We start from the raw sequence: 22,195 nt of genomic DNA, 5'->3' as shown, positions 1-22,195 counted from the left end.
TCCCGAGTGTGTGTGTGTGTGTGTATGTGACTGCTCAAGTGTGTGTGTGTGTATGTGACTGCTCCAGTGTGTGTGTGTGTGTATGTGACGGCTCCAGTGTGTGTGTGTGTGTATATGTGACTGCTCCAGTGTGTGTGTGTGTGTATATGTGACTGCTCCAGTGTGTGTGTGTGTGTATATGTGACTGCTCCAGTGTGTGTGTGTGTGTATGCGACTGCTCCAGTGTGTGTGTGTGTATGTGACTACTCCAGTGTGTGTGTGTGTGTGTGTGTGTGTGACTGACTGCTCCAGTGTGTGTGTGACTGCTCCAGTGGGTGTGTGTATGTGACTGCTCTGGTTGTGTGTGTGTGTGGCTGGCTCTGGGTGTGTGTGTCTGGCTCTGGGTGTGTGTGGCTGGCTCTGGGTGTGTGTGTGTGGCTCTGGGTGTGTATGTGGGTGGTAGTAATTGCTACCTGCTGAGCGCGTCCGTAGGGTACAATAGTTCTCTCATTTGCGAGAGATTAAGCTATTGGCAATGTAAATGACAATGCCATTTATCTGTTTTCAAAACCAACACATAAATACAAATTTTGTCATTTACAATGCCAATAGCTCTAACTTCTCCAAAGGCGAAACCGTTGCATTGTAAATGCTTGTTTCAAACTACTGTTTTAATGTTTGAAATTTAAATCGTACAAATTGTTTGGGGGTCCTTGGCTTCCAATAGTGACTCAATAGGGGTCCTCAGGAGTCAAAAGTTTGGGAACCACTGTTCTATGTCATACATTTGTACCATTTTCAGGTTGATATAGTTGTTGGGACGCCAGGAAGAGTGGACGACCTAGTGTCGACTGGAAAGCTAAACTTGTCACAAGTCAGATTCCTAGTACTTGATGAAGCTGTAAGTATAAAAGGTTACTTTTTAAGTTTTATTGTATTTTGTATTCTTCAAATGCATGATGTTTACGTATGAATTAACAGTACCTTTTGGTATCTATTTTTAAAAGTTTAGGATATGGTGATTTGTTATTCCAGTCTTTTTTGTTGTACACTTTTAAATACTGTTTTTTTTCAGCATGAGATCATCAGTAAACTAATGAAATAACCCCCTCCCCATGCTAATATTCTGTTTATCTTTCTTAACTTTTTAGGGTCATTAGCCATATATATATATATTTAATTAGTATCTGAAATAATGCTCTGGATTCAACAAGTGTTTCTTGGTAGCTAAACCCACATCAAGGATCTGTGTAAATTATAGGAAAACTACCATATGATGAGTTCTTGCCCATATGTAACTGGAATTGGACTAGTAAACGAGACCTTGAGCTTTCATAGTGGGATACATTTTGAGGGTTTTAGATAAAGATTAGGTACTGGGCATTGTCATCTGGTTGGTAATAATTGTCCATACAGGTCACTTTGTCGTCACCCCCCCTTTGACGGGAGCACCTACTACCTGTTTGAGAGGGGAAATGTTAGACTGTACTCATTTAGGCGTGCTCCTCAGAAAAGCACAGTCTTGTGACATGCGTCTCTGTGGTACTATATTATCTGTTCAAACTGGATCTGGTTCAGTAGGTACCATAAGGGAGCAATTCTGCCTCAAACCACGCTGAACCTGATTGTAGCTGTCTAGGGTGGAGTAAGTTCCTATTGCCAAACCACTAAAGGAGGTGCTTATTGGAGAAGTGGAGAAGTGTGGCTCACTGGTTAGAGCAGGCAGACCCTGAAGCAGAGGTCAGACCCGGCACCAGGGTTCAATTCCCAACGCGGCAGGGTCTTGAGCTCAAATGTCCATGGACTCGATAATTCTCGCTTCGGTGCCTGACCTAATCATGGGTTCACACTCTGCAACTCTGGGCATTAAGCTTGCTTAATCTCCACAACGGCCCCCCGCGGCGGGATGCCTGGCTTTCACCTTGGGGATGCCCTGTAGGGGCTATCTCACAGGGAAAAGCCAGGACGGGTTCCCAAGGCAAGCGCGGAGATACCCCTTCGGGGGTCGATTCTGGCGCTATATAAGAAACATAATAATAATAATAATAATAACCCTCTGCTTGAAAGGCTGCAGCTTCCAGTTTTTGCCATCTGGGCAGTCTAATTTATGAAGTTTAACAGATTGCCCTCCCCCTCACCTCCCTCCTAGGCGGCCCCCTACACACAGCACCCATTCAGCCATAATCTCACATTGTATGCTAGGCTTCTTTGCATATCTTTTCTGAAGGGATATGGAAGATTTGTGGTGTATGACTTTATATGTACTAATTCAAATAGACCTTTGCAGCCCGACACTTGTGTCCTGTTGAGTTTGAAAAGAATAGATGCTCTTTTTGTAGTGACATGGCATATTTCTTAATCTAACCTCCTTTGAAAAGGGTTGACCTCCACACCACTACTTCCAAGAGGTTATTTAGTCAGAATTTAAATGCATCTTCCATAATTAGTGCTTTATTTACTGGTTAGCAGTTGACATGTGAAGTATACAGGGTTCTCTTAGCCGGATATTACCCTCGGGTCTAAGAGCACCAGAAATGCACTTATGTCTTCAATACATTGTCAGGCACTTGTGTTTGAGAGTAATCCAAATATTCCACTATTCTACTCCCACAAGATGTGTACTCAATGTAATTTAGGACAAACAAAATGTACAGCAATTCGTTGCTTTTGCTAGACTATTGCCCCAGCCCATTCCTTCTTCCAAAGTGTTGGTTATGAAGTCCTGAATTAAGATGAATGTCCTAAAGTAAGTGTTTTTATTTTATTTACATGTTTTTTGTTCATCATTAGCTTTTCATATAATATTCCCAGATTGTATTGATGATACGTATGCCATGGTCCCATTCACACTGTTTAACATCTCTGCTGAACATAGTGGATCTATGTGTATTTCAGTGCATTGTGTGTGATTTAGCAATCAATGTTGATGGCTTATAAAAAAAAAAGAGGGAAATAATGAAAAAGTAAACCTAGTAATCAATAGTGTCTTATAGTGTTTTTTTATTAACACAGGATGGCCTCCTTACCCAAGGTTATTCGGATTTCATTAACAGGATCCATGGTCAGATTCCACAGATTACTTCAGATGGAAAGAGACTGCAGGTACGGCAATTAGTGCAATAATACAATAACGATGCATTGGCAAATGAAGTGTTATCATGCTGGAAGATAAGCTGTAGTTTTGGATTATGTGGAATATGTGACACCTCCATCTTTAATCACATTATCTTTTCCTTTGAATCAATTTACTCTTAATTTAACACCTAAAGTGTCTCTTCTCAATTTGGTTACAGTTGCTATTAAACCATGCCTAAAGCACACAGCATGGATCGAAATGCCCATTTGACAGATGATAATGAAGAGCCTACTCACTGTAAAAATCAATAAAATTAGGTCCTCTAATGTCTTTGAATGCTTCTGTAATTTATCCCGGTAGCTAAAGCCTACTTCTGTAGCTCATTTGCACGACAAGCACCCGCTCAGCCCAGATGGGTCCATCTGGGTTATTTGGGATAATGGACTGTCGCCCTACATTATAAGGGTATTGCAAGTCACCGAGCAGTTCCATGACTGTAGTGATGATGAGGCCAAAGGATGAGTTACTTTATAAGTTCATTGAACTCCTCAGTGACTTGCAATATCCTTATAATGTCGAGAAGAGGGTACTTTATCTATATATATATAAAAACAAAAGTATGTCTGTTTGTCCTTTATGCATTACTACACCATTCGTCCGATCGCCATGAAACTTTGGGAAGTTATTGAGTACACTCCTGCGAAGGTTTCTGGCAAAAAAAAAGTTTTGTTAAATATCGGCCCCCCAGGGCCCTCATAATCTTTCCAATACTGAACGTTTACAGTTTACGGTGCGACTCGCTTTTGCAATGACCATCAACAAAGCTCAAGGACAATCGCTGCAAGTGTGTGGACTAGATTTGGAGAATCCGTGCTTCTCACATGGAGAACTGTATGTGGCCAGCTCACGCGTCGGAAAACCTTCTGATTTATTCGTGTACGCACCAGACGGAAAAACAAAAAAAAACGTGTATCCACAAGCACTCAAATAAATAAACCGAATTAGAACACTTTGAAATGTTTTCCATATTAAAATGAATAAGTTTCAATAAAAATAAAAATGACACAATGTAAATTGAATGTTATCATAACAAGTTTCCTTAAATTTCCTTTCTTCTGAGATCGCAGCAACGCGCAAGCTAGTTCCTTATAATGCATGGTCATAACCTCATCCTTCGACCAGACTGCTTAAATCCTTGGGGTCTTGTTTCATGTTTATTGCATACAAGTAGATTAGAAGAAAAATCTGCACTGTGAAATTAAACACACTAAATTGCAGTAATTTTTGCAAATAAAAATACTATAATCCATTTTAAGCAAGTCAAGTTAAAAATAAAATGCTGTTGCTGAGATTTTGTAGAATCATGCATAGATTCTATCTTTCTTATAATAATGTATAGTGTGGGGGAGGAAAAGAAACATTTACATATATTCTCCTCATAACATTTTCGATTTAGAAAGATATCTGGAAGAAGCCGGTTTTGTTTTTCCTTCTTTAAACTGCAACTTTAATTATACTCTGTGAACTGCCTTTCACACTTAGTGCTGGCAGTAGGCATTCTGACAGCAGAATTGAACTATAATAACTTATTCCATTTCAGCAACTACGTTTTTTCTTTTTATAGGCGACTAGAGGCGACACATACCAGTTCTAATAAAGAAATTAGATTCTGGCTTTTATAAGGGGATTGCAGGCTTCCATGTAATCTAATCTCATTAATCAATGACTGGATCAACAGTTGTGACAATATTAAGCCTTACACCGGCGATCACTCAATAGCATTAGTTGTCTTACCAGTGTGATCCCCTACAGAGGGCTGAAAGTAGGTAAAACTGTGGATAATGTTAAGATTAGATAACTGGGTATGATCTAATAGATGTAGTAGACAATACCTCAGTTGTTGGAGACCATTTTGGATCCTTCAACCTATACATACACATTTATTTCTCACAGTGGTCATCTTTCTCCTGGCTGTAGACTTAAGGCTTCTGTCCTGATGACACAGGGATAAGACACTATTAGGGTCGAAACATCTAATGGCAGTTTTTTTGTGTGCTCTGCTTGGCAATAATCTGTTGGACTTGGCCTTCTCTGCAGGGTCACCCCTAAACTTTTGCTTTCACCTTCCTGATTTTATGAATTAGTTTTTGTTGGCATTCGGACTCTAGCCCGTGTTAGCAGTAGTACAGTGCACAACGTGCTTATGTTCTCTCCCTAAAACGTGATGAAATCATCCTACACATGATTGGCACATCTAATTTGCTCATAAGTCCCTAGTATATAGTACTATATGTACATAGGGCCTGCACATTAAATACTACTACTTGTCCTGCAACACTCATTGCGCCACCCTCTAAAGTAGCAGTTTGAAAGTTTCTCAGGTCTGCCACTGCAGCCTGTAGTGCAATTTAAAACTGCCATTTTGTCATGGCAAAATAAACCTTTTGCTAGTTCTAAACGTTCCTTTTCTAATAAATATACATTGCCCCTAAAAGCTCATAGTATGAGGGTGCAGTACATTTAAAAAGTAGGACATGGAGGTTTAAACCTTAAATGGCCTGGTAGTGGAAAACTAAATTTGTTTCGACTACTGTAAGAATTCTGTCTCTCATTGGATAACACAGAGTAACCTTATTATATTTAGTAAGTGCTAACTTTTGATTGGGAGCAGGTAGGAATATCACAATTAATGATAAAGTTGGATTTGAAGTGATACTTCTGAAAATGCTACCTTTAGAATGTTGTCATTTTCCGGTCCTAACCATTTGTGCCTCTGCCACTGTCCTGGGTCACATGACTGTGAATGGCTTTGACATTTGGCTTTCTGTATTTCTCCCAGACAGTGAGACAATAGGGGACTGGATGTGGGCAGTATAGATCACCCTGCCAGAATGTCTGGGAGCAAATCTGTTCCCTGCCTCACTTGCACTTCAAAGGGGCTTGCCTCCTGCACACACACAAATGAACCGGACACTAGTCTTTTGCCACCACACAATTCTCAGATGGAGCCTTGACGGGGGAAGGGAAGCCTTTTCCCGAACCAGACTTGTGGATAGTGTAGAGCCTAGCACCAGGTGTATGTATTGGGCCCTCAGAACACCTCTTCAGTACACTCCTGGACCTGTGGACATTACAGAAGACTGCCCTGCTGCTTGAGGAATACCTTGCTCTCTGAAAAGGAAGACTGGACCTGCTTCCTTCGTCCCAGGCTAACCGGAGTGACTCAAAGTGTCAGTGGGCTAGCGTTCGGTTTGAGCTACAGGGACACAACACGCTCCAGAATCCTCCCTGCAACTGGACCTACCTGAGCCCTGCTGGACTATGCTGGAGAGAGTTCTTGATCCTCGAGGTGCCTCCCCAGTTTCTAGACACTTTGCTGGCATCTGAGTGTACCCCACCCTGCCTAACTAGGTTCATCAGAACTGTCAGAACTCTACGTAGGACCGTGCATCGCTGTCCCTCGCAGCTCCTTATCAGCAGCCTCATTGGAATCAACGCAACTTAAAGCTTCACTCTGCATGGCAGCTCTTGACTAGCGGACTCGTCTGAACTAACGCAGTGCAACTCTATGCAGGACATCGCATACTCTCATTGGATCTGTCACAGTGCAGCATAAAGCCACGCATCAAGGACATAAGGTGCAACTTTCAGCGGGACTTGCTTGATCCCTGTATCCGGCCTACGCTCTATCGCGGCAAGACTGAGTTTGTCTCTGTCCTAGTCTGGCGCGACCAGATAACCACAGTTGGTGCTTTGTGCTTCTTGAAGCTAGTTTTACTTAAAATATAAAATGTAATATCTCTGATTCTACTGATTGGATTGGTCTTTCTGATATCATATTTATGTACACTATTGTTCTAAATTAGTTTGGGATTTTTCTTTTGGTGTGTTTTCCCATTAATACCATTTGAGTGTTGTATGAATACTCCCCATATTGCCTCGAAGTTAAGCCTGACTGCTTTTGTGCTAAGCAACCAGAGGGTTAAGCCTGGGATAATTTACTGACTTTTGTGGTTCACCTTCACAAGGTTGTGGTGTTGCTTGAGTGGATCTTGCACCCCCCCCCCCCCCCCCCCAACCAGTAACCCAGTTTCTTAAAGAATCCATCTACAAAGATGGAGTCTTTTTTTTTAAGGCCATATGGGGCAAATTATTTGGCTTTATGTAGCCTCCTAGTTTGTCGGCTAACATTTTTACTTTAGCTTTCTTAGAGGAAGAAGGTTATTTTTTGTTTTCTTCTTCTTTTCCAAGATGTATATCCTCAATTACCATCTAGTCTACATTGCCAGGTGCCTTTTTGGAGGTGTCCGTTCCACAATGGAAATTGTTTTTGGATGGGCAAGCACAAAGTTTTTCTTCTTTGTATCCAGTTACCTAAATAATTAAGCAAAGCGGAGAGCTGGGTTTGTGAAGTGTTCTATTTTTAAGCTTTTTAGCCTCTTTTAAGGAACAGCTGTGGCACATGCCTAAAGGAGAGCTATGGCTAAGAGCAAGGCTAACCTTATCAAGGTAAAGTTTCCAGGTTTCCATAGTTTCAATGTGTATTGGTTGCTCTGCAGGAATCTGGGAATGTAGGTGACTTATTCCATACTTTTGTAATTTACCTAGACACATGATAAAAAAATTAAACAATTGTACTACTAGATTGCATTGTATGTCTCATGCTTCCAACTGTGCAAGGCTGTTGGAGCCATATCTGTAGGTGTGCAACTTTTGTTAGTTGTGTTTATTGCACATTATTATTGTTTTTTTAGTCCGCAGGATCAATATCTTACAAACCCACTAAAACATACAAAATGATCATATGACGTAGTATAGCAAACAGGCTTATTCTATAGTGAGTTTTTGATTAATTAGCCTGAAATGTCCTTGATGCTAAAATGTTTTATGATGCTACCATTGAGCATATCATAACATATTTTAAGTCTTCGCAGTGTTGATTTTTTAAATCACTGCAGTGCCTCATAACTATTGATGCACAGATAAAATGTTTACATTATAACTCTGTTCTGTTTCAGGTGATCGTGTGCTCTGCAACCCTGCATTCCTTTGACGTGAAAAAGTTAGCGGAGAAAATAATGCATTTCCCGACATGGGTGGATCTGAAAGGGGAAGATTCTGTTCCTGAAACTGTGCATCATGTTGTTGTGCCTGTCAACCCCAAGAACGACAAGCTTTGGGAAAAATTGAAATCCCATGTTCGTGTAAGTAGCTACATGTGCTTTTTGTTAACTGAACAGGCTGGTTCGTTTGCGGTGCTCGTACTTGTGCCGTTGGCTGTAATTGAAACGCAGAGAGTTGTATAAAAGACTTCTGCAATTACCTTGTGAATCGACAAGGGTTTATTTATTAGAACACGTCTAACACCTTATTCTGAATCTTTTTCTTAATGTTGGCAAAGAAGAACCGGGAACTTCACTTACCCAGTACAAACCAGAAGTAAAACCAAAGGGGATGATGGACAGAGTGTTTAACATTGCAAGCACTCTCCCCCCCACCCCCCAAGTCAACTGATCTTGGTTTAATCAACCATCATTCTTTAGCTCACTCCGCCACCCCAGTTCAGACATGGCCATATGCAAATCAGTCTGACCTTGTGCCTCATGGGAACAGTCCAGCCCGAACTGCCAAGCCATGTCTTCCCTGGACTGGAAACAAGCATCCTGGGACCGGTTTCTGGCTAATCAGCCGTCATCAGCCAAACTAGCTTGAATCCAGTGGCAAAGTGAGCAAGGGACCCATGTCTGAGCATACCCTGCCAACTTAGGGCGAACAAAGCAAAACCAAAGGGGATGATGGACGGAGTGTTGAACATTGCAAGCACTCGCCCCCAGTCAACTGATCTGGGTTTAATCCATCATCATTCTTTAGCTCACTCCGCTACCCCACTTGCATTCTGTCCATCAACTGTTGTTTTTGCAAATGAGAAGTTATCACAAAAGTGTAAGTTGCGTAACACAAGTAAACATAGAGGAAGTTGGTGGCACATGTTCAAGCGCATTGTTCAGGGCAATGCTTAAATTAGAGGGACATTTATGTAATCTGTTTTCCATTAGAGAATAGACTTTTCTAGGGTGAAAGGTGTTTGGAAATATGAATCCTGCATGGCTTGTTAAAGCAATGCTGTCATCCTGATTTGTAACATTTCTTTAGACAACCTTGTAGTTTTCTTCCCGTGAACTCCTCAATCATGAGTGCATTATATATTTTTTGCTTTATTCATCAGAGTTGTGACTTGACAGGGGGGGGAACTAAAAAGTTCCTGATTGAGTCACTATTGCCCTCTGAAACCAGGCTATGGGGTTACTGACTGTAATTTGATAATCAGTGGCCACATACCATTTTCGCTGTTCCCCTGTTAGAAGACTGTCTCCTGACTTTCCCAAGAAAAATGTCCTTCATTTGCACCCTCTATGTATGCTTTGTCAAATCTAGCTATGTCCACATTGTATGTGCCAGCCTACAAGTACTTCTTTCCTGGTCCACCTCCTCATGTTTTGTAACTGTTGATAGATTATGCAGAATTAAGATAAGAGTTAATCTGCATGTATCACTATTTTCATAGCGCAGAAATGCACCATTGGGGTCTCAAAAATACTGTCAGACTCTGTGCAGCACCACCTGCATATGCTGGCTCACTACTAGATTGCAGGGACCCTGGTGCACTGCCTCTTTGTTTATTTTTGGTTGTACTAATTTCCTGTGCTTTTGTGTAGTGTAGTTTTTATTGTTGGTTTGTGACTTTATTAATGCTGCTGAGCTGATTGAATACATTGCAATGCTCTGTCCTCGCGCCACTACTGCTCTGACGTAGAATTGGAAGTTACTTGTAGAATAATTGAACTATGCTAATTATGGAGTACTTAAGAAGTGTGATATGTTTCTTCTTAGCATATTGCAACCAGGCTCTGATGATGCAACTTGATTGGTTTCATTGAGCACTAAGTTAACATTTTGGGCAATTTATTATCAGTCTAAATATTTTTTTTTTGGGGGGGGCGAATGCCCTATTTTCACCTCCAGCCTAACCTCATTGGGCTTCCCATGCGGGAATAAATATTGAATCCAAAATATCATCTAATAATGCATATCCTGTTTGGCGCTCCCATAGCCATTGTGATTTTTCCGGTTGCTTGGCTCACCTCAGATTGGATTCTAAACAATACAAGACAGTTGAGTAGGTGGATTAATGGGCACCGAAATTCTATATTAAATAACATAGACCCTTATCAATCAGAAGAGTAAGGTACACAGTTTGCTTATTTTTCCCTTGTTCTTGTGGACTAGTGTTTTTACTGCCTTTCTATGCCTAAGTGGCTACTACTTTTAGACTATTTTCAGCCTGCAGATGAGGGCTAAGATGTCTGTTAAATACCTGTTGACCACAGCTGAAGACTGAGTCCAGAAGACATAAGGTTAAGGGGATTGCAGTTGGACATGAGAGTAGATCAAGCCCTGAGACAGTTCCTGCCCACAGGTGCAGCAACAATTGCTGGGCATATGCCAAGACCAAAGGTATTGCATAGTGCCAGAAGGGTACAGTTGAAGATCATGCCCAGCCAGTACTAGTAGAAGGAGTTGGGACGTAGGATCGCTTACGAATGCTGTGACAGTCTTTTTTCTGAAGTGCAAGATGTGATATTTTTTCAAGGGTATATTGATCTGTATTTTTTTCTTTTGTGTTCGAATAGTGCTAGAAATGACAGTAGTTCTGACTCTTTATGTAGTATACCAAAAAGAGGTATGCAGTGCGAAGAGTCCAGGCATCCCTTATAAATGGACAGCTGTTCGGTCTAGAAATACCAAGGTGCTCTTTTAGGAGGGCTTTCAAGCAGCCTTAAGGTTATCAGAGCGGAGTGTTAGACATCTGCAGCGCACACACAATTCATGATTCACACGACTCAATAAGGATACCCACATCAATTAATATAAACATCTTTATTTATATATGTATCAGAGCACTAGCATCAATATGATCAGGCAAGTATGTTTTGAGATAGGAATATTTATTGTTTCCAAAAGTCGACAGTGCAATTTTCAGAGGAGACAATGTTATCCTTTGGAGGAAAAGCAAATACAGCACAAAAGAAGGGTGCTGTTCTTGGGGGGGGGGGAATAATGCTTTTAGAAGGAACCTGGAGGGTAGACCAAAGGGATCAAAATGATCAGATCTGAATGCCCTCATACACCCAGAAGGGTGTTATGCTTAATCATTGAGCTGCTCCTCGTCCGAAATGGCGCTGCGGTGGCCGACAGAGGGGACTCTTTGACAAAGATCTTTTGATCTACGCTGTGTTGATGAATGCAAGTGAGGGGATTTAAGTGTCTGGTAGTATGTTGGTGATCTAAAATAGTCTCAGAAGTACCTTGGAGACTTTTATTAATAAAATGGTTCCATTGACAAAGTTAAAACAGGGTGTCACTGGTAATGGCGTACCAAGATAGCTTCAGCAAGGGAGACGTGGGGTCAACCTGTTTCATGCCTCAATGCCTGGAGGGTCTATGACATTTTGGCAGTCTTAAGACCTGACAGCTCTTCTAGTGTGTCTGTGGGATGCAGTGGAGCAGCTCCGCTACTTCACAGGAGTTATTGGGTCTTAGTTGAAGGCTGGCAGTCCTTTCAAGCTTTTAGAGGAACAGGCAGCTGTCAGACGAATCAATGTCCAAGATTTTATTTTAAGTGATCGGTCTTTTAAACACAAAAACCATTACACCAAATGACATTTTTCAATAGTACCCCTACAAAGTTATAGAAGCACGTAACATCATTGGTAGAAATTTTAAACAGTTAATCTCCAAGGTACTTTGTGCAACAGTTGTTTAAAATTTCATTTAAAAATGGAGATTTAAGAAGTTGATGTCTTCCTAACCGCCTTTTGTAAAACGGCACTTAACTCTTCGAGATTTTCCTGGTTGTTCAATCGTATTTAAAATCTATTTCGCTCTCTGCAGAGTTTCTACCGATTTCCTTTAAATACACATTTAAAAGTTTCACCCCGCTGCATACTAGGGGGTTGAGGTCCCGCCGAGCTAGGTGATTACTGCTTCTCTTCATGATCGTATATTCATACTATTCATAAGTGTTTTTATAATGACTTCCGTTCTTTTAGTAGCTTTGGGCATACACAAAAAATTTGTTGAATAGATTCGTATTTGTATCCGCATAGTCAGCAGTCTCGATTTTCCTGTTTTATCCTTCCATGCTGGAATTAAGTCTTTTGTTTCCCACATGCCAAGACGCAGTCTCATAGATTGATGTTTTAAGTTAAGTGAGAAATAGGCTGCTAAGTATTCCTGAGGCTTTCTTTTCCCGTATGAACTGATAACCGTCCAGACGTGCTGTCTTTGCAGTAAGGTATTCTTATCCGTTGAGTGAGACAGGAGTTTTATTGTAGTGTTCTTTTTTTTTTTTTTAACTCTTTATTCTTGACTGCACAAAAGAAACATAGCGGTTTCATGATATCATATACATACATCAGTCGTGGTTTTTCCCTTTCTCCCCATCAAATGACATTGACAATGATTGTCTGTGCAATTTAGCAACGGATATCAATATCTGTACAGAATCAGTTCAGTCCTCCGTGATATACTGCGTAGTACCCCGCCGTACGGGAGATCTGCAATGCTCATCCAATGTCGTCGCAAATAACAGAGAAACATAACATCCACCCGCCCCCTCCCCAACAACTCCCACCCTGGCCCCTCCCCTCTCCTGGTCGCTGTGATCGCCTACCGAGGACTTCCTCCTAGCATATGGTACAAACTATTATACTTTAGTGCATGAGGTTTATCATGCGCACTATCTGGTACCTCTGTATCGCCCGCCCGTGGAGCTCCACTCGCAGCGTATTCATTGTGGTCTTTCTTCCTACGATGGCAATAAATCCAACCCTTCTAGTTCCAACCCTTCTAGATCCAACAACATGGCCTCCCAGTCCATTGCTATGGGATGCTTTCGTTGACCTCTCTCCTCCTCCCTTCTGAGAGCTGCACCCTCCGCCCAGCCCCATTTCGCTAAGTCCATCTGCCACACCGTTGTTCTAGGGGCCTAGGGAATTTCCATCGCATCGTCAATACCCTAACTCCCAAAAGAAGAGCCGGGTCTATAAATTTCAGCTTAGCCTTCATTGTTTTAGGTCGTTTGAGGGATTCCACTAAACAATATAGAGCCTCCTCCGGTACCGGCATGTGTGTAATCGTGTGTAGTGTCCGGCATATCTCCGCCCAATTTCCCCGTAGATGTGGGCAAGACCACAGTATGTGGATGAAGCCCGCCTCATCTTCTTTCCAGCGCGGGCAACAGTGGGGGGAGTCCGGCAACATTCGGTGTATCCTCTTAGGAGTTAGATATGCCGTATGGAGCACCATGGCCTGTATAAATTTAAATTTAACATTACGTGATACCCGTTTGGATGCTCAAGTATAGTCTGCCAATCTTTACCTGTTAATACCGAATCCGTGCCCTGAACCCAGGTTGCCCTAAGTGTAGTAAGCGAAATGGCTGCGTGTTCCCTGACCCCGTGTATAACCAACGCACCAAGTGTACCCCCATCCCCAAATGATACAGTAGATGAACCAATTTGTATTGCAAAGGTTTGAGTCGTAGCAGTGCCCAAGTGTTCCGAATATAATGAGTCACTGTAGCATGTAACAAGTATAATCTGGGAAGAGCACCCGTGGCCTGTATGAAGGAGTCGTGGTCTAGCAAGGCCTCATCCCCAAAAATTCCTGTCTCCGTCCAATGACGTAGTGTATGCCGTGTAAGCCTACCCTGTGGTGTCGGGATACCCAACAAGGGGATATTCTACGCATACGGTATCACCAATGAGGTATATGACAAAGCCTTCCTCCAGTATAGTAGGGCCGGACACAGAAGTGGGTCACAGTCCTGAGGGAGCAGACTCCTCTGTAACAGCAGGTTATGTAGTTCCCCACGGTCCAGCCGGTCTATTGTAAAGTCAATCTCGTGCAGGTTTTTGCCAGCGACCCAGTATGAAAGCCACTGGAGTTGACTGGCGTAATAGTATCCATGGAAATCCGGGACTCCCATGCCTCCCGCTCTGGTCCCTAATTGGAGCTTATGGAAACTGATGCCTCTCCGACCGGCACCCCAGATAAGACTAATCAAGAAAGTGTTTATCGTATTAAAAATATGTTGAGGGATGAGCACTGGCAAATTTACAAAATAATACAATAGACTGGGGAGCCCCATCATCTTGTAGATCGCAATTCTACCCATGACGTACAGGGGCAATGAGGTCCAGAATCCTACGCTACTACGGAGTCTAGTAATAGCCCGTTTGATATTGCCATCTATTTGATCCTCTGGTGTCCTGTATACCTGTATCCCTAGATATTTAAAGGTGGTCTGTGCCACCGGGATCGGGTGTACCCCAAAGCGTATGGAAGGGGGGTGTAGTGCCTCCCTAAAATAGAAGATAGTCTATTTTTTTGGGTTGATGACCAAACCAGACACCACTTCAAACCGAAAAAATATGTCGTAAAGGACAGTATGGTCCGCTTCTAGATCCTGTAGATACAGTAAAATATCGTTCGCATAGACTATGGGTACTCACAAACTTTCGCTCAGGGGCCAAATTTACAGTGTGGTTTGTGTCCGAGGCCTGCACCGGTGGGGGCGGGGTAGGTGGGGGAGGGGTGGGGCTAGAGCAACAAAATAACTGTGACCATGAGGTTGAACACAGGTCCCTGCAGAGGACGCCTTCATCCACTAAGCTACCAGACCCGAGATATATATATAGATCTTTGTGCCCTATGGGAAAGGGATTACAAAGCTGAAGTTTTTCTGCATATATATATACTCACCTGGCGATTTAAACTGCCTATGAGAGTCTTAGCACAACGCACCCTTCCAGCAAACAACCAGCACTGAAGAAAGCATACCGCTGAAACGCGTCTGCCAGGAGCTGGGAGACAGGACCTCGTGAATTTTGGAAAGTGTCAATTGGTGGCATTAAAACTTACCTGAATGCAGCTCAAGCATGTGTCCGACCCGTTTTTCCAATAAAGACGGGATTGGTGGCAATGTTCATGACGGAGGTCGGCTCCGCATACTGGCACGCCTCTTGATCTGGAGCTCCGCATATGGCCGGCAAACTCTTTTGTTTTCGCATGGACTGCACAAATGCGGCACCCCCCCAACCTGGATGGAAGTGTAGGTATTGGGGAAAGAGCAACAGCCTGTCTGTTGATGAGCTGCACACAGGTGAAAAATTCCGCCATGGATTGTGCTTGGTAAGAAGGAACAGGGCGCTTGGAGGGCTGACGAAGTCAGGGCGCAATCGTATGCCTGAGAGGAACATTGTATCTTGCTCACGTTTCCAAAGCGTGTTTGTCCCTGTAAAAGCGCGATCCGCGCACTGGAGAGACCTTGGAACCAGAGAGGGGAAAAGTACTGTGTGTGGAATTGTCCCAGTCCTCTCTCTGTGTGAATATCTGCTGTCCAATGGGGTCACTCACCTGGCGATTTAAACTGCCTACGAGAGTCTTAGCACAACGCACCCTTCCAGCAAACAACCAGCACTGAAGAAAGCATACCGCTGAAACGCGTCTGCCAGGAGCTGGGAGACAGGACCTCGTGAATTTTTGAAAGTGTCAATTGGTGGCATTAAAACTTACCTGAATGCAGCTCAAGCATGTGTCAGACCCGTTTTTCCAATAAAGACGGGATTGGTGGCAAAATATATATATATATATATATATATATATATATATATATATATATATATATAAAAAACCATCCTGCTTCAAGGAAGAAGAGGCACGTACACAAAAAAAAAAAATATATATATATGTGATCAAGGCTCCGTTGAGCCGAAACGTCGGTGACTCTTTCTGCGAAATAAAATCTCTCATACACCTCGAGGTCCGTGTCCGGAGTCTACTTGCTGTGCTGTGCGAGCGCGCGAGCTGGGAGACAGACGGTGTACAGGATATATATATATATATATATATATATATAATTTTTTTTTCGCTCCAAGGTTGTCCACCATTGAGTAGCACACGGGCAGCAGCTTAATTTATGCGTAGGTGAGGACGGGAATCCGCTTGCAGATGCCGCTCCGTAATGGATCTGCCCGACGCGTTTCGAAGCTCCATATGCTTCTCTTCAGGGGCTTTGACGTAAGCGGCGTGCATGACCGCCAACCAACTTCTCCATTTTCCATATGCCACACCCACCATTGGGAGGCTCAGATGAGACTGTGCGTTATGGGAAGTATGGTGTGGAAAGCACAAATCAAGTCCTGTATGGACCCGCAAGAGTGCCCGTCCTCGATTCCATGTACGGCTGCTGCTTCACTGCTGTGACTCCCAAGGCTAGCGGGGTGGTGCCTGCTCTGCGGCTGGGCGGCCGCATGTATATTCTCGCTCCAAGGTTGTCCACCATTGAGTAGCACACAAGCAGCAGCTTAATTTATGCCACACCCAATGGTGGGTGTGGCATATGGAAAATGGAGAAGTTGGTTGGCGGTCATGCACGCCGCTTACGTCAAAGCCCCTGAAGAGAAGCATATGGAGCTTCGAAACGCGTCGGGCAGATTCATTACGGAGCGGCATCTGCAAGCGGATTCCCGTCCTCACCTACGCATAAATTAAGCTGCTGCTCGTGTGCTATGGTGGACAACCTTGGAGCGAGAAATATATATATATATATATATATATATATATATATATATATATATATATATATATATATATTCTCCCTCCGTCCAACTCCCTCCCTGTCTCCCTCTGTCTCACTCACTCTGACTGTCTCACTCCAACTGTCCCACTCTCTCTCTCTCCTTCTAACTCCCCTCCCCTTCCCTCACTCCCTCCCCTTCCCTCACTCCCTCCCCTTCCCTCACTCCCTCCCCTTCCCTCACTCCCTCCCCTTCCCTCACTCACTCCCCTTCCCTCACTCACTCCCCTTCCCTCACTCACTCCCCTTCCCTCAATCCCTCACTCCCTTACTCCCTCCCCTTCCCTCCCTCTGTCTCCCTCCCTCCGTCTCTCTCCCTCCCTCGGTCTCTCCCTCCCTCTGTCTCTCTCCCTCCCTCTGTCTCCCTCCCTCCCTCCCTCTCCCTCCCTGTCTCTCTCCCTCCCTCTCCCTCCCTGTCTCTCTCCCTCCCTCTCCCTCCCTGTCTCTCTCCCTCCCTCTCCCTCCCTGTCTCTCTCCCTCCCTCTCCCTCTCCCCCTCCCTCTCTCTCCCTCCCTCTCCCTCCCTCTGTCTCTCTCCCTCCCTCCCTCTGTCTCTCTCCCTCCCTCTGTCTCTCTCCCTCCCTCTGTCTCTCTCCCTCCCTCTGTCTCTCTCCCTCCCTCTGTCTCCCTCCCTCTGTCTCTCTCCCTCCCTCTGTCTCTCTCCCTCCCTCTGTCTCTCTCCCTCCCTCTGTCTCTCTCCCTCCCTCTGTCTCTCTCCCTCCCTCTGTCTCTCTCCCTCCCTCTGTCTCTCTCCCTCCCTCTGTCTCTCTCCCTCCCTCTGTCTCTCCCTCCCTCTGTCTCTCTCCCTCCCTCTGTCTCTCTCCCTCCCTCTGTCTCTCTCCCTCCCTCTGTCTCTCTCCCTCCCTCTGTCTCTCTCCCTCCCTCTGTCTCTCTCCCTCCCTCTGTCTTCCCTCCCTCTGTCTTCCCTCCCTCTGTCTTCCCTCCCTCTGTCTTCCCTCCCTCTGTCTTCCCTCCCTCTGTCTTCCCTCCCTCTGTCTTCCCTCCCTCTGTCTTCCCTCCCTCTGTCTTCCCTCCCTCTGTCTTCCCTCCCTCTGTCTTCCCTCCCTCTGTCTTCCCTCCCTCTGTCTTCCCTCCCTCTGTCATCTCACCCTGCCTGTGTCGCCTGAGCTGAGACAGCTTCCCCAGCCAGCATCCCCAGTGCGCACAGACACACAGCCCCACCTGAGCACTTAACAGGTCTTTAAAAAGACCATTTGCATTTAAATGAGGCTTTGCTGTATTCACCTCCTCTTAGCGCCCCTGCAGCGCCACTCTGGCCTCGCCGGAATGAATCGCCCGGCCCCACAGTCTCTCTGAGTGTCTCTGCAACCGGCAGTGTTTGCAGACACTCTCTGAAAATTTATTTTTTTAAACACGGGTACGATGACTCATGGTACCCGGGCCGCCACGGAAGGCTTGCCGGGCCGCTGCCGGCCCGCGGGCCGTACTATGAGTACCCGTGGCATAGACTGATATCAAATGGTGTGTCTCCCTAATCGGGATGCCCATCCGATCCCTGTGAGTATGGAGGGCTATAGCTAGGGGTTCCAGGGCTAGGACAAATAAAATTGGGGACAGGGGGCAACCCTGTCTGGTGCTCCTGTACACTGGGTAACACACTGAAACATAATGACCTGTACGCTCCCTAGCTGTAGGGTCCGTGTATAGCAATCTGATCCATCTCAGCAAAGGGTCTGGGAAGCCAAAGAGTTTCAGGGCTTCTAACATGAAGGTCCACGACGGAGTCAAATGCTTTCCTCAAGTCAAGCGCTATGCAACCCGCCCGAGTGAGTTCCTGCGGCGTGGCTGTCCTCCGCGCATGCAGCCTGCGCGTATTCAGGGATGTACTATGCCCCGGAAGGAATCCGCATGATCCTGATGCACAAGGGCCGTAAGGTGGGATTGTATGCGTAAGGCTATGGCCTTGCTGAGGATCTTATATTCTGTGGAGAGCATAGACAGGGGCCTATAATTCACCATCTCCAGTGTGTCCCTGCCGGGTTTAGGTATTGATGTTACCAGGGCCTGCATTGTAGATTCTGGTGATCGCCCTTCTTCAAACGCCGTCCTGTATATTTTTTCCAGGACTGGCACTAGGGTATTTGCATAGGTAAAGTAAAACGCCACGGGGAGCCCATCCATGCCAGGCATCTTATTTCGTTTAAGATTCTTGATCGCAGCACGTATCTCATGCTGCGTGATGGGGCCCTCTATCGCCTTCTGTGTGTCAGTCGTCAGGACCGGGAAGGGAAGGTCGCTCAGGAACTCAGTCACCTGTGCCGGGTCTTCCAGGCCAAGGGGAGCATATAATGCCCTCAGATGGTCATGAAATGCCAGATTAATCTCGGATTGCGTGTGGACCAGGGTACCCGATGTGTCATATATCCGGGTGATAGTCGGCGGGTCCGGTCTGACCTGCACCAGACGGGCCAGCGGGGTGCCAGACCTATCCGCGTCAGTGTGCTGACGACGCAGGTATTCTCTATAATCGATAGTCCGCAGTGTTTCCAACACCACTGTATGGTCAATATAGTTCGAGGCATGTGGGCTGCTGAATTCATATCTGTGCATAGATCGCCGCCTAGTGTTGGGTCCGGATGATTGCACATTGTTGTCCTGGAAGAGTCTTCGAAGTATCACGAGATAGGTGGCTCCTCCCCTGGACTACAGTGCGCATGGGCATCGCCTCCATCCCCAGATTGTTTTTTTCCGCCATTGGGTTCGGATGTGTTTCGGTTCCCTCTGTCGGAACCGATAGTTGTTCAACTTCTACTCGAGACCAGAAGGTCTTTAGGCTGAGCGTCGGTATAGTTGCGTTCGGGTTTTCTTGTCTGACTCTCAGCTCCGAACTCTTGCTACCCTTCCGCGTGCTTTCGACGCGGACGGGCCTACACTACACTTCTGCTATGGAGCGGACACCGTTTAAGAAGTGCCCGGTGTGTAATTCCAAATATTCACACCTCGACGTGCACCCCGTGTGCAATACCTGCTTGTCACCGGACCATAACGAAGACAGCTGCATGGCGTGTTCGAAATTCCGGTGCAAGAAAACTCTCAAGATTCGTCGGGCCAATAGGCTCCAGGCCAAGTTCTCGGCTACCGCGGCGCCCCCACCAGACGACATATTCCAAGAATCTGTTGGAGACGAAGACGACGTACAAGGTTCGGAATCTAGTCCCGCGTCCGAGGGGGATGCCTACGACGCGGGTGATGAGGACTTTGATGAAGTCGCCTACGAGGTAGGGGACGACGATCGGGCTATTGCCACCGTAGGGGATAGCTCGGAGGAAGAGCATCCCCAACCAGACTCAGGGGTCAATCCCCTTCATACGGCCCGGGTCGAGGGATCGCCTTCGGGCCTTACCCAAGATCTGCTTATAAGTCCTACGTCCCCGCCTCCGGGCCCGGTCACGGACATTTCTGAGGCGCCACTCCCGTTGAAGAAAACGAAAGTGAAGCCATCTGGTCACGCTCCCTCGGTTTCGAAACCGAAAGTGAAAGTTGCGCTGGGGCAGAAGGTTCTGGAGGCGTCAACTTCCAAAAAATTCAAGATGGCCGACTTGAAGAGCCACGCCAAGATGGCCGACCCGAAGCCCTCGGGGTCGGCGCCGAAGGCGAAGTCGACTGACGCGGCTGCGTCGGCGCCGAAGGGGGTCGAGGACCCGAAGACTGCTCCGAAGAAGCGTCAGGGCGACGACGCGACCCGGGCACGGCCGGCGCCGGCCCTTGGTGACAAGGCGCGTGAGGTGTCGGCCCCGAAGAAGGTGCCTGCCATCGATCCGACTCCCGACTCGGGGAGATCGCTCGAGCCGGTCAAGCCCTCTCCTGCCTTGACAAAGAAGGTGGCGGAATCCCTGCAGCGGATAAGGAAGGACAATGTGGTTCCTGATCAGGACACTGTGGCGCCTAAGCACACGCCGAAGCCTGCGAAGGCGCAAACGCCTATCCGTTTTACCCTGCCACCAAAGTCGACGCCGAAGGCTTTCGCGCCGAAACATAGCGGGCCCTCGAAGGAGGTATTGACACCGAAAGCAGCCTTAGTGGTGTCGAAGCTTCGGCTCCAGCCGCTTGCTGAGGAGGAGCGTCGAGAGGTCATCATCGACGCTAATACTGGGAAACTGTCTCTCCTCAAGAGAAAAATCACCACTGAGCCGGTGTTGGAACATTTTCGGATCCCTCTCAAAAATACAAGGGACTCTGCGGAAACTTCGGCCCCGATAGAACCTGTGTCTCCACAAGCCCTAGGACACTCGCCGACGCATTCCGCCGCAGGCGAGGCTGACGAGGAAGATGCCGAGTACAACTATCCGGCGTACTCGGATCCGGAGGAGGAGCACGAACCTTGGTCGGCCGGAGGCGACGCGGAGGACCCGCAGTCAGGCCAGGACACGCAACTTTTTGCGGCCAAAACGTCACCGACGGAGGACTCAGCGGCCTTCAACGCTCTGATCGAGAGAGCTGCGGCTAACCACGATATCGAGCTGCACTCGGACCCTGTGGATGTGGACTTTTTATTTGACACTTTCTCAGTGGCTGAAAAGTCAGTCAAAACACTGCCAATGCTTAAGGGGGTGCTTAAACACGCAACGGAGGTCTTCAAGGAGCCCACCCGGGCGCGTGTCGTCAACCCTCGCATTGACAAAAAATATAAGGCAGCGCCCTCAGATCCTACATACATCAAGGGACACTTGCCACTGGACTCGTTGGTCGTATCCAACGCTCGGAAGAGGGCGAACTCGCAGACCACTGGTGACGCTCCTCCCCCAGACAAAGAGTCCAAAATCTTCGAGGCCTCAGGGAAACGAATTGCTGCACAGGCAGCTAATATTTGGAGAATCTCAAACACACAGGCCCTACTTGCACGCTATGATAGGGCTCATTACGACACCTTAGAATCACTACTGCAACACTTGCCTGACCAGTACAAGGAGGCAGGGGAAATGCTGATTCAGGAAGGAAAGCTCATCACAAACGCATCCATAAAATGTGCGCTGGATGTGGCCGATACAGCCTCCAGGGCAATCAACACCAGTGTGTTGCTTAGACGGCATGCTTGGCTTAGAATTTCAGGGTTCAAGCCCGATATTCAAACAACAATACTGAACCAAACAGTTAATCCTGACCACCTGTTTGACCCTGAGGTGGATGCGACGCTGGAAAAGATGAAAAAAGATACAGACACTGCCAAGTCTATGGGGGCCCTCCAGTCTCAGCAGTTTCGGGGTGGTTCCTTTCGCCGCTCCAACTCCAGAGGCACCTCAAGGGGTCAGGCATCGCAGTCCACACAGTATTACAAAAGTAACACCCAAACCTCATACAACAACAAGGGTAGAGGTGGCTACAGAGGCAATAACGTCAAGGGCAGGGGACGTGGAAACAACAGCTCCAGGTCCACCACCGCCAACAAGCAGTGACGTCTTGTCACTGCCCCCTGACCAT

At 46.2% G+C, this 22,195-nt stretch overlaps 1 protein-coding gene across 1 annotated transcript in view; it reads left to right on the top strand.

The window, feature by feature from the left end:
• DDX1 (DEAD-box helicase 1) overlaps positions 1 to 22,195 on the top strand; it is a 344,760-nt gene that overhangs the window by 218,258 nt on the left and 104,307 nt on the right. The window contains exons 15-17 of the mRNA XM_086926316.1: positions 782 to 880; positions 2,992 to 3,081; positions 8,074 to 8,259. Of these exons, the coding sequence (XP_086782442.1) occupies positions 782 to 880; positions 2,992 to 3,081; positions 8,074 to 8,259 (375 nt within the window). The remainder of the gene's footprint in view (positions 1 to 781; positions 881 to 2,991; positions 3,082 to 8,073; positions 8,260 to 22,195) is intronic.

The sequence above is a fragment of the Lissotriton vulgaris genome, chromosome 6 (assembly GCF_964263255.1).
Source record: "Lissotriton vulgaris chromosome 6, aLisVul1.2, whole genome shotgun sequence".
In the NCBI taxonomy this organism is placed as follows: Eukaryota; Metazoa; Chordata; class Amphibia; order Caudata; family Salamandridae; genus Lissotriton; species Lissotriton vulgaris.
This window is presented reverse-complemented; position numbering and strand designations above follow the sequence as displayed.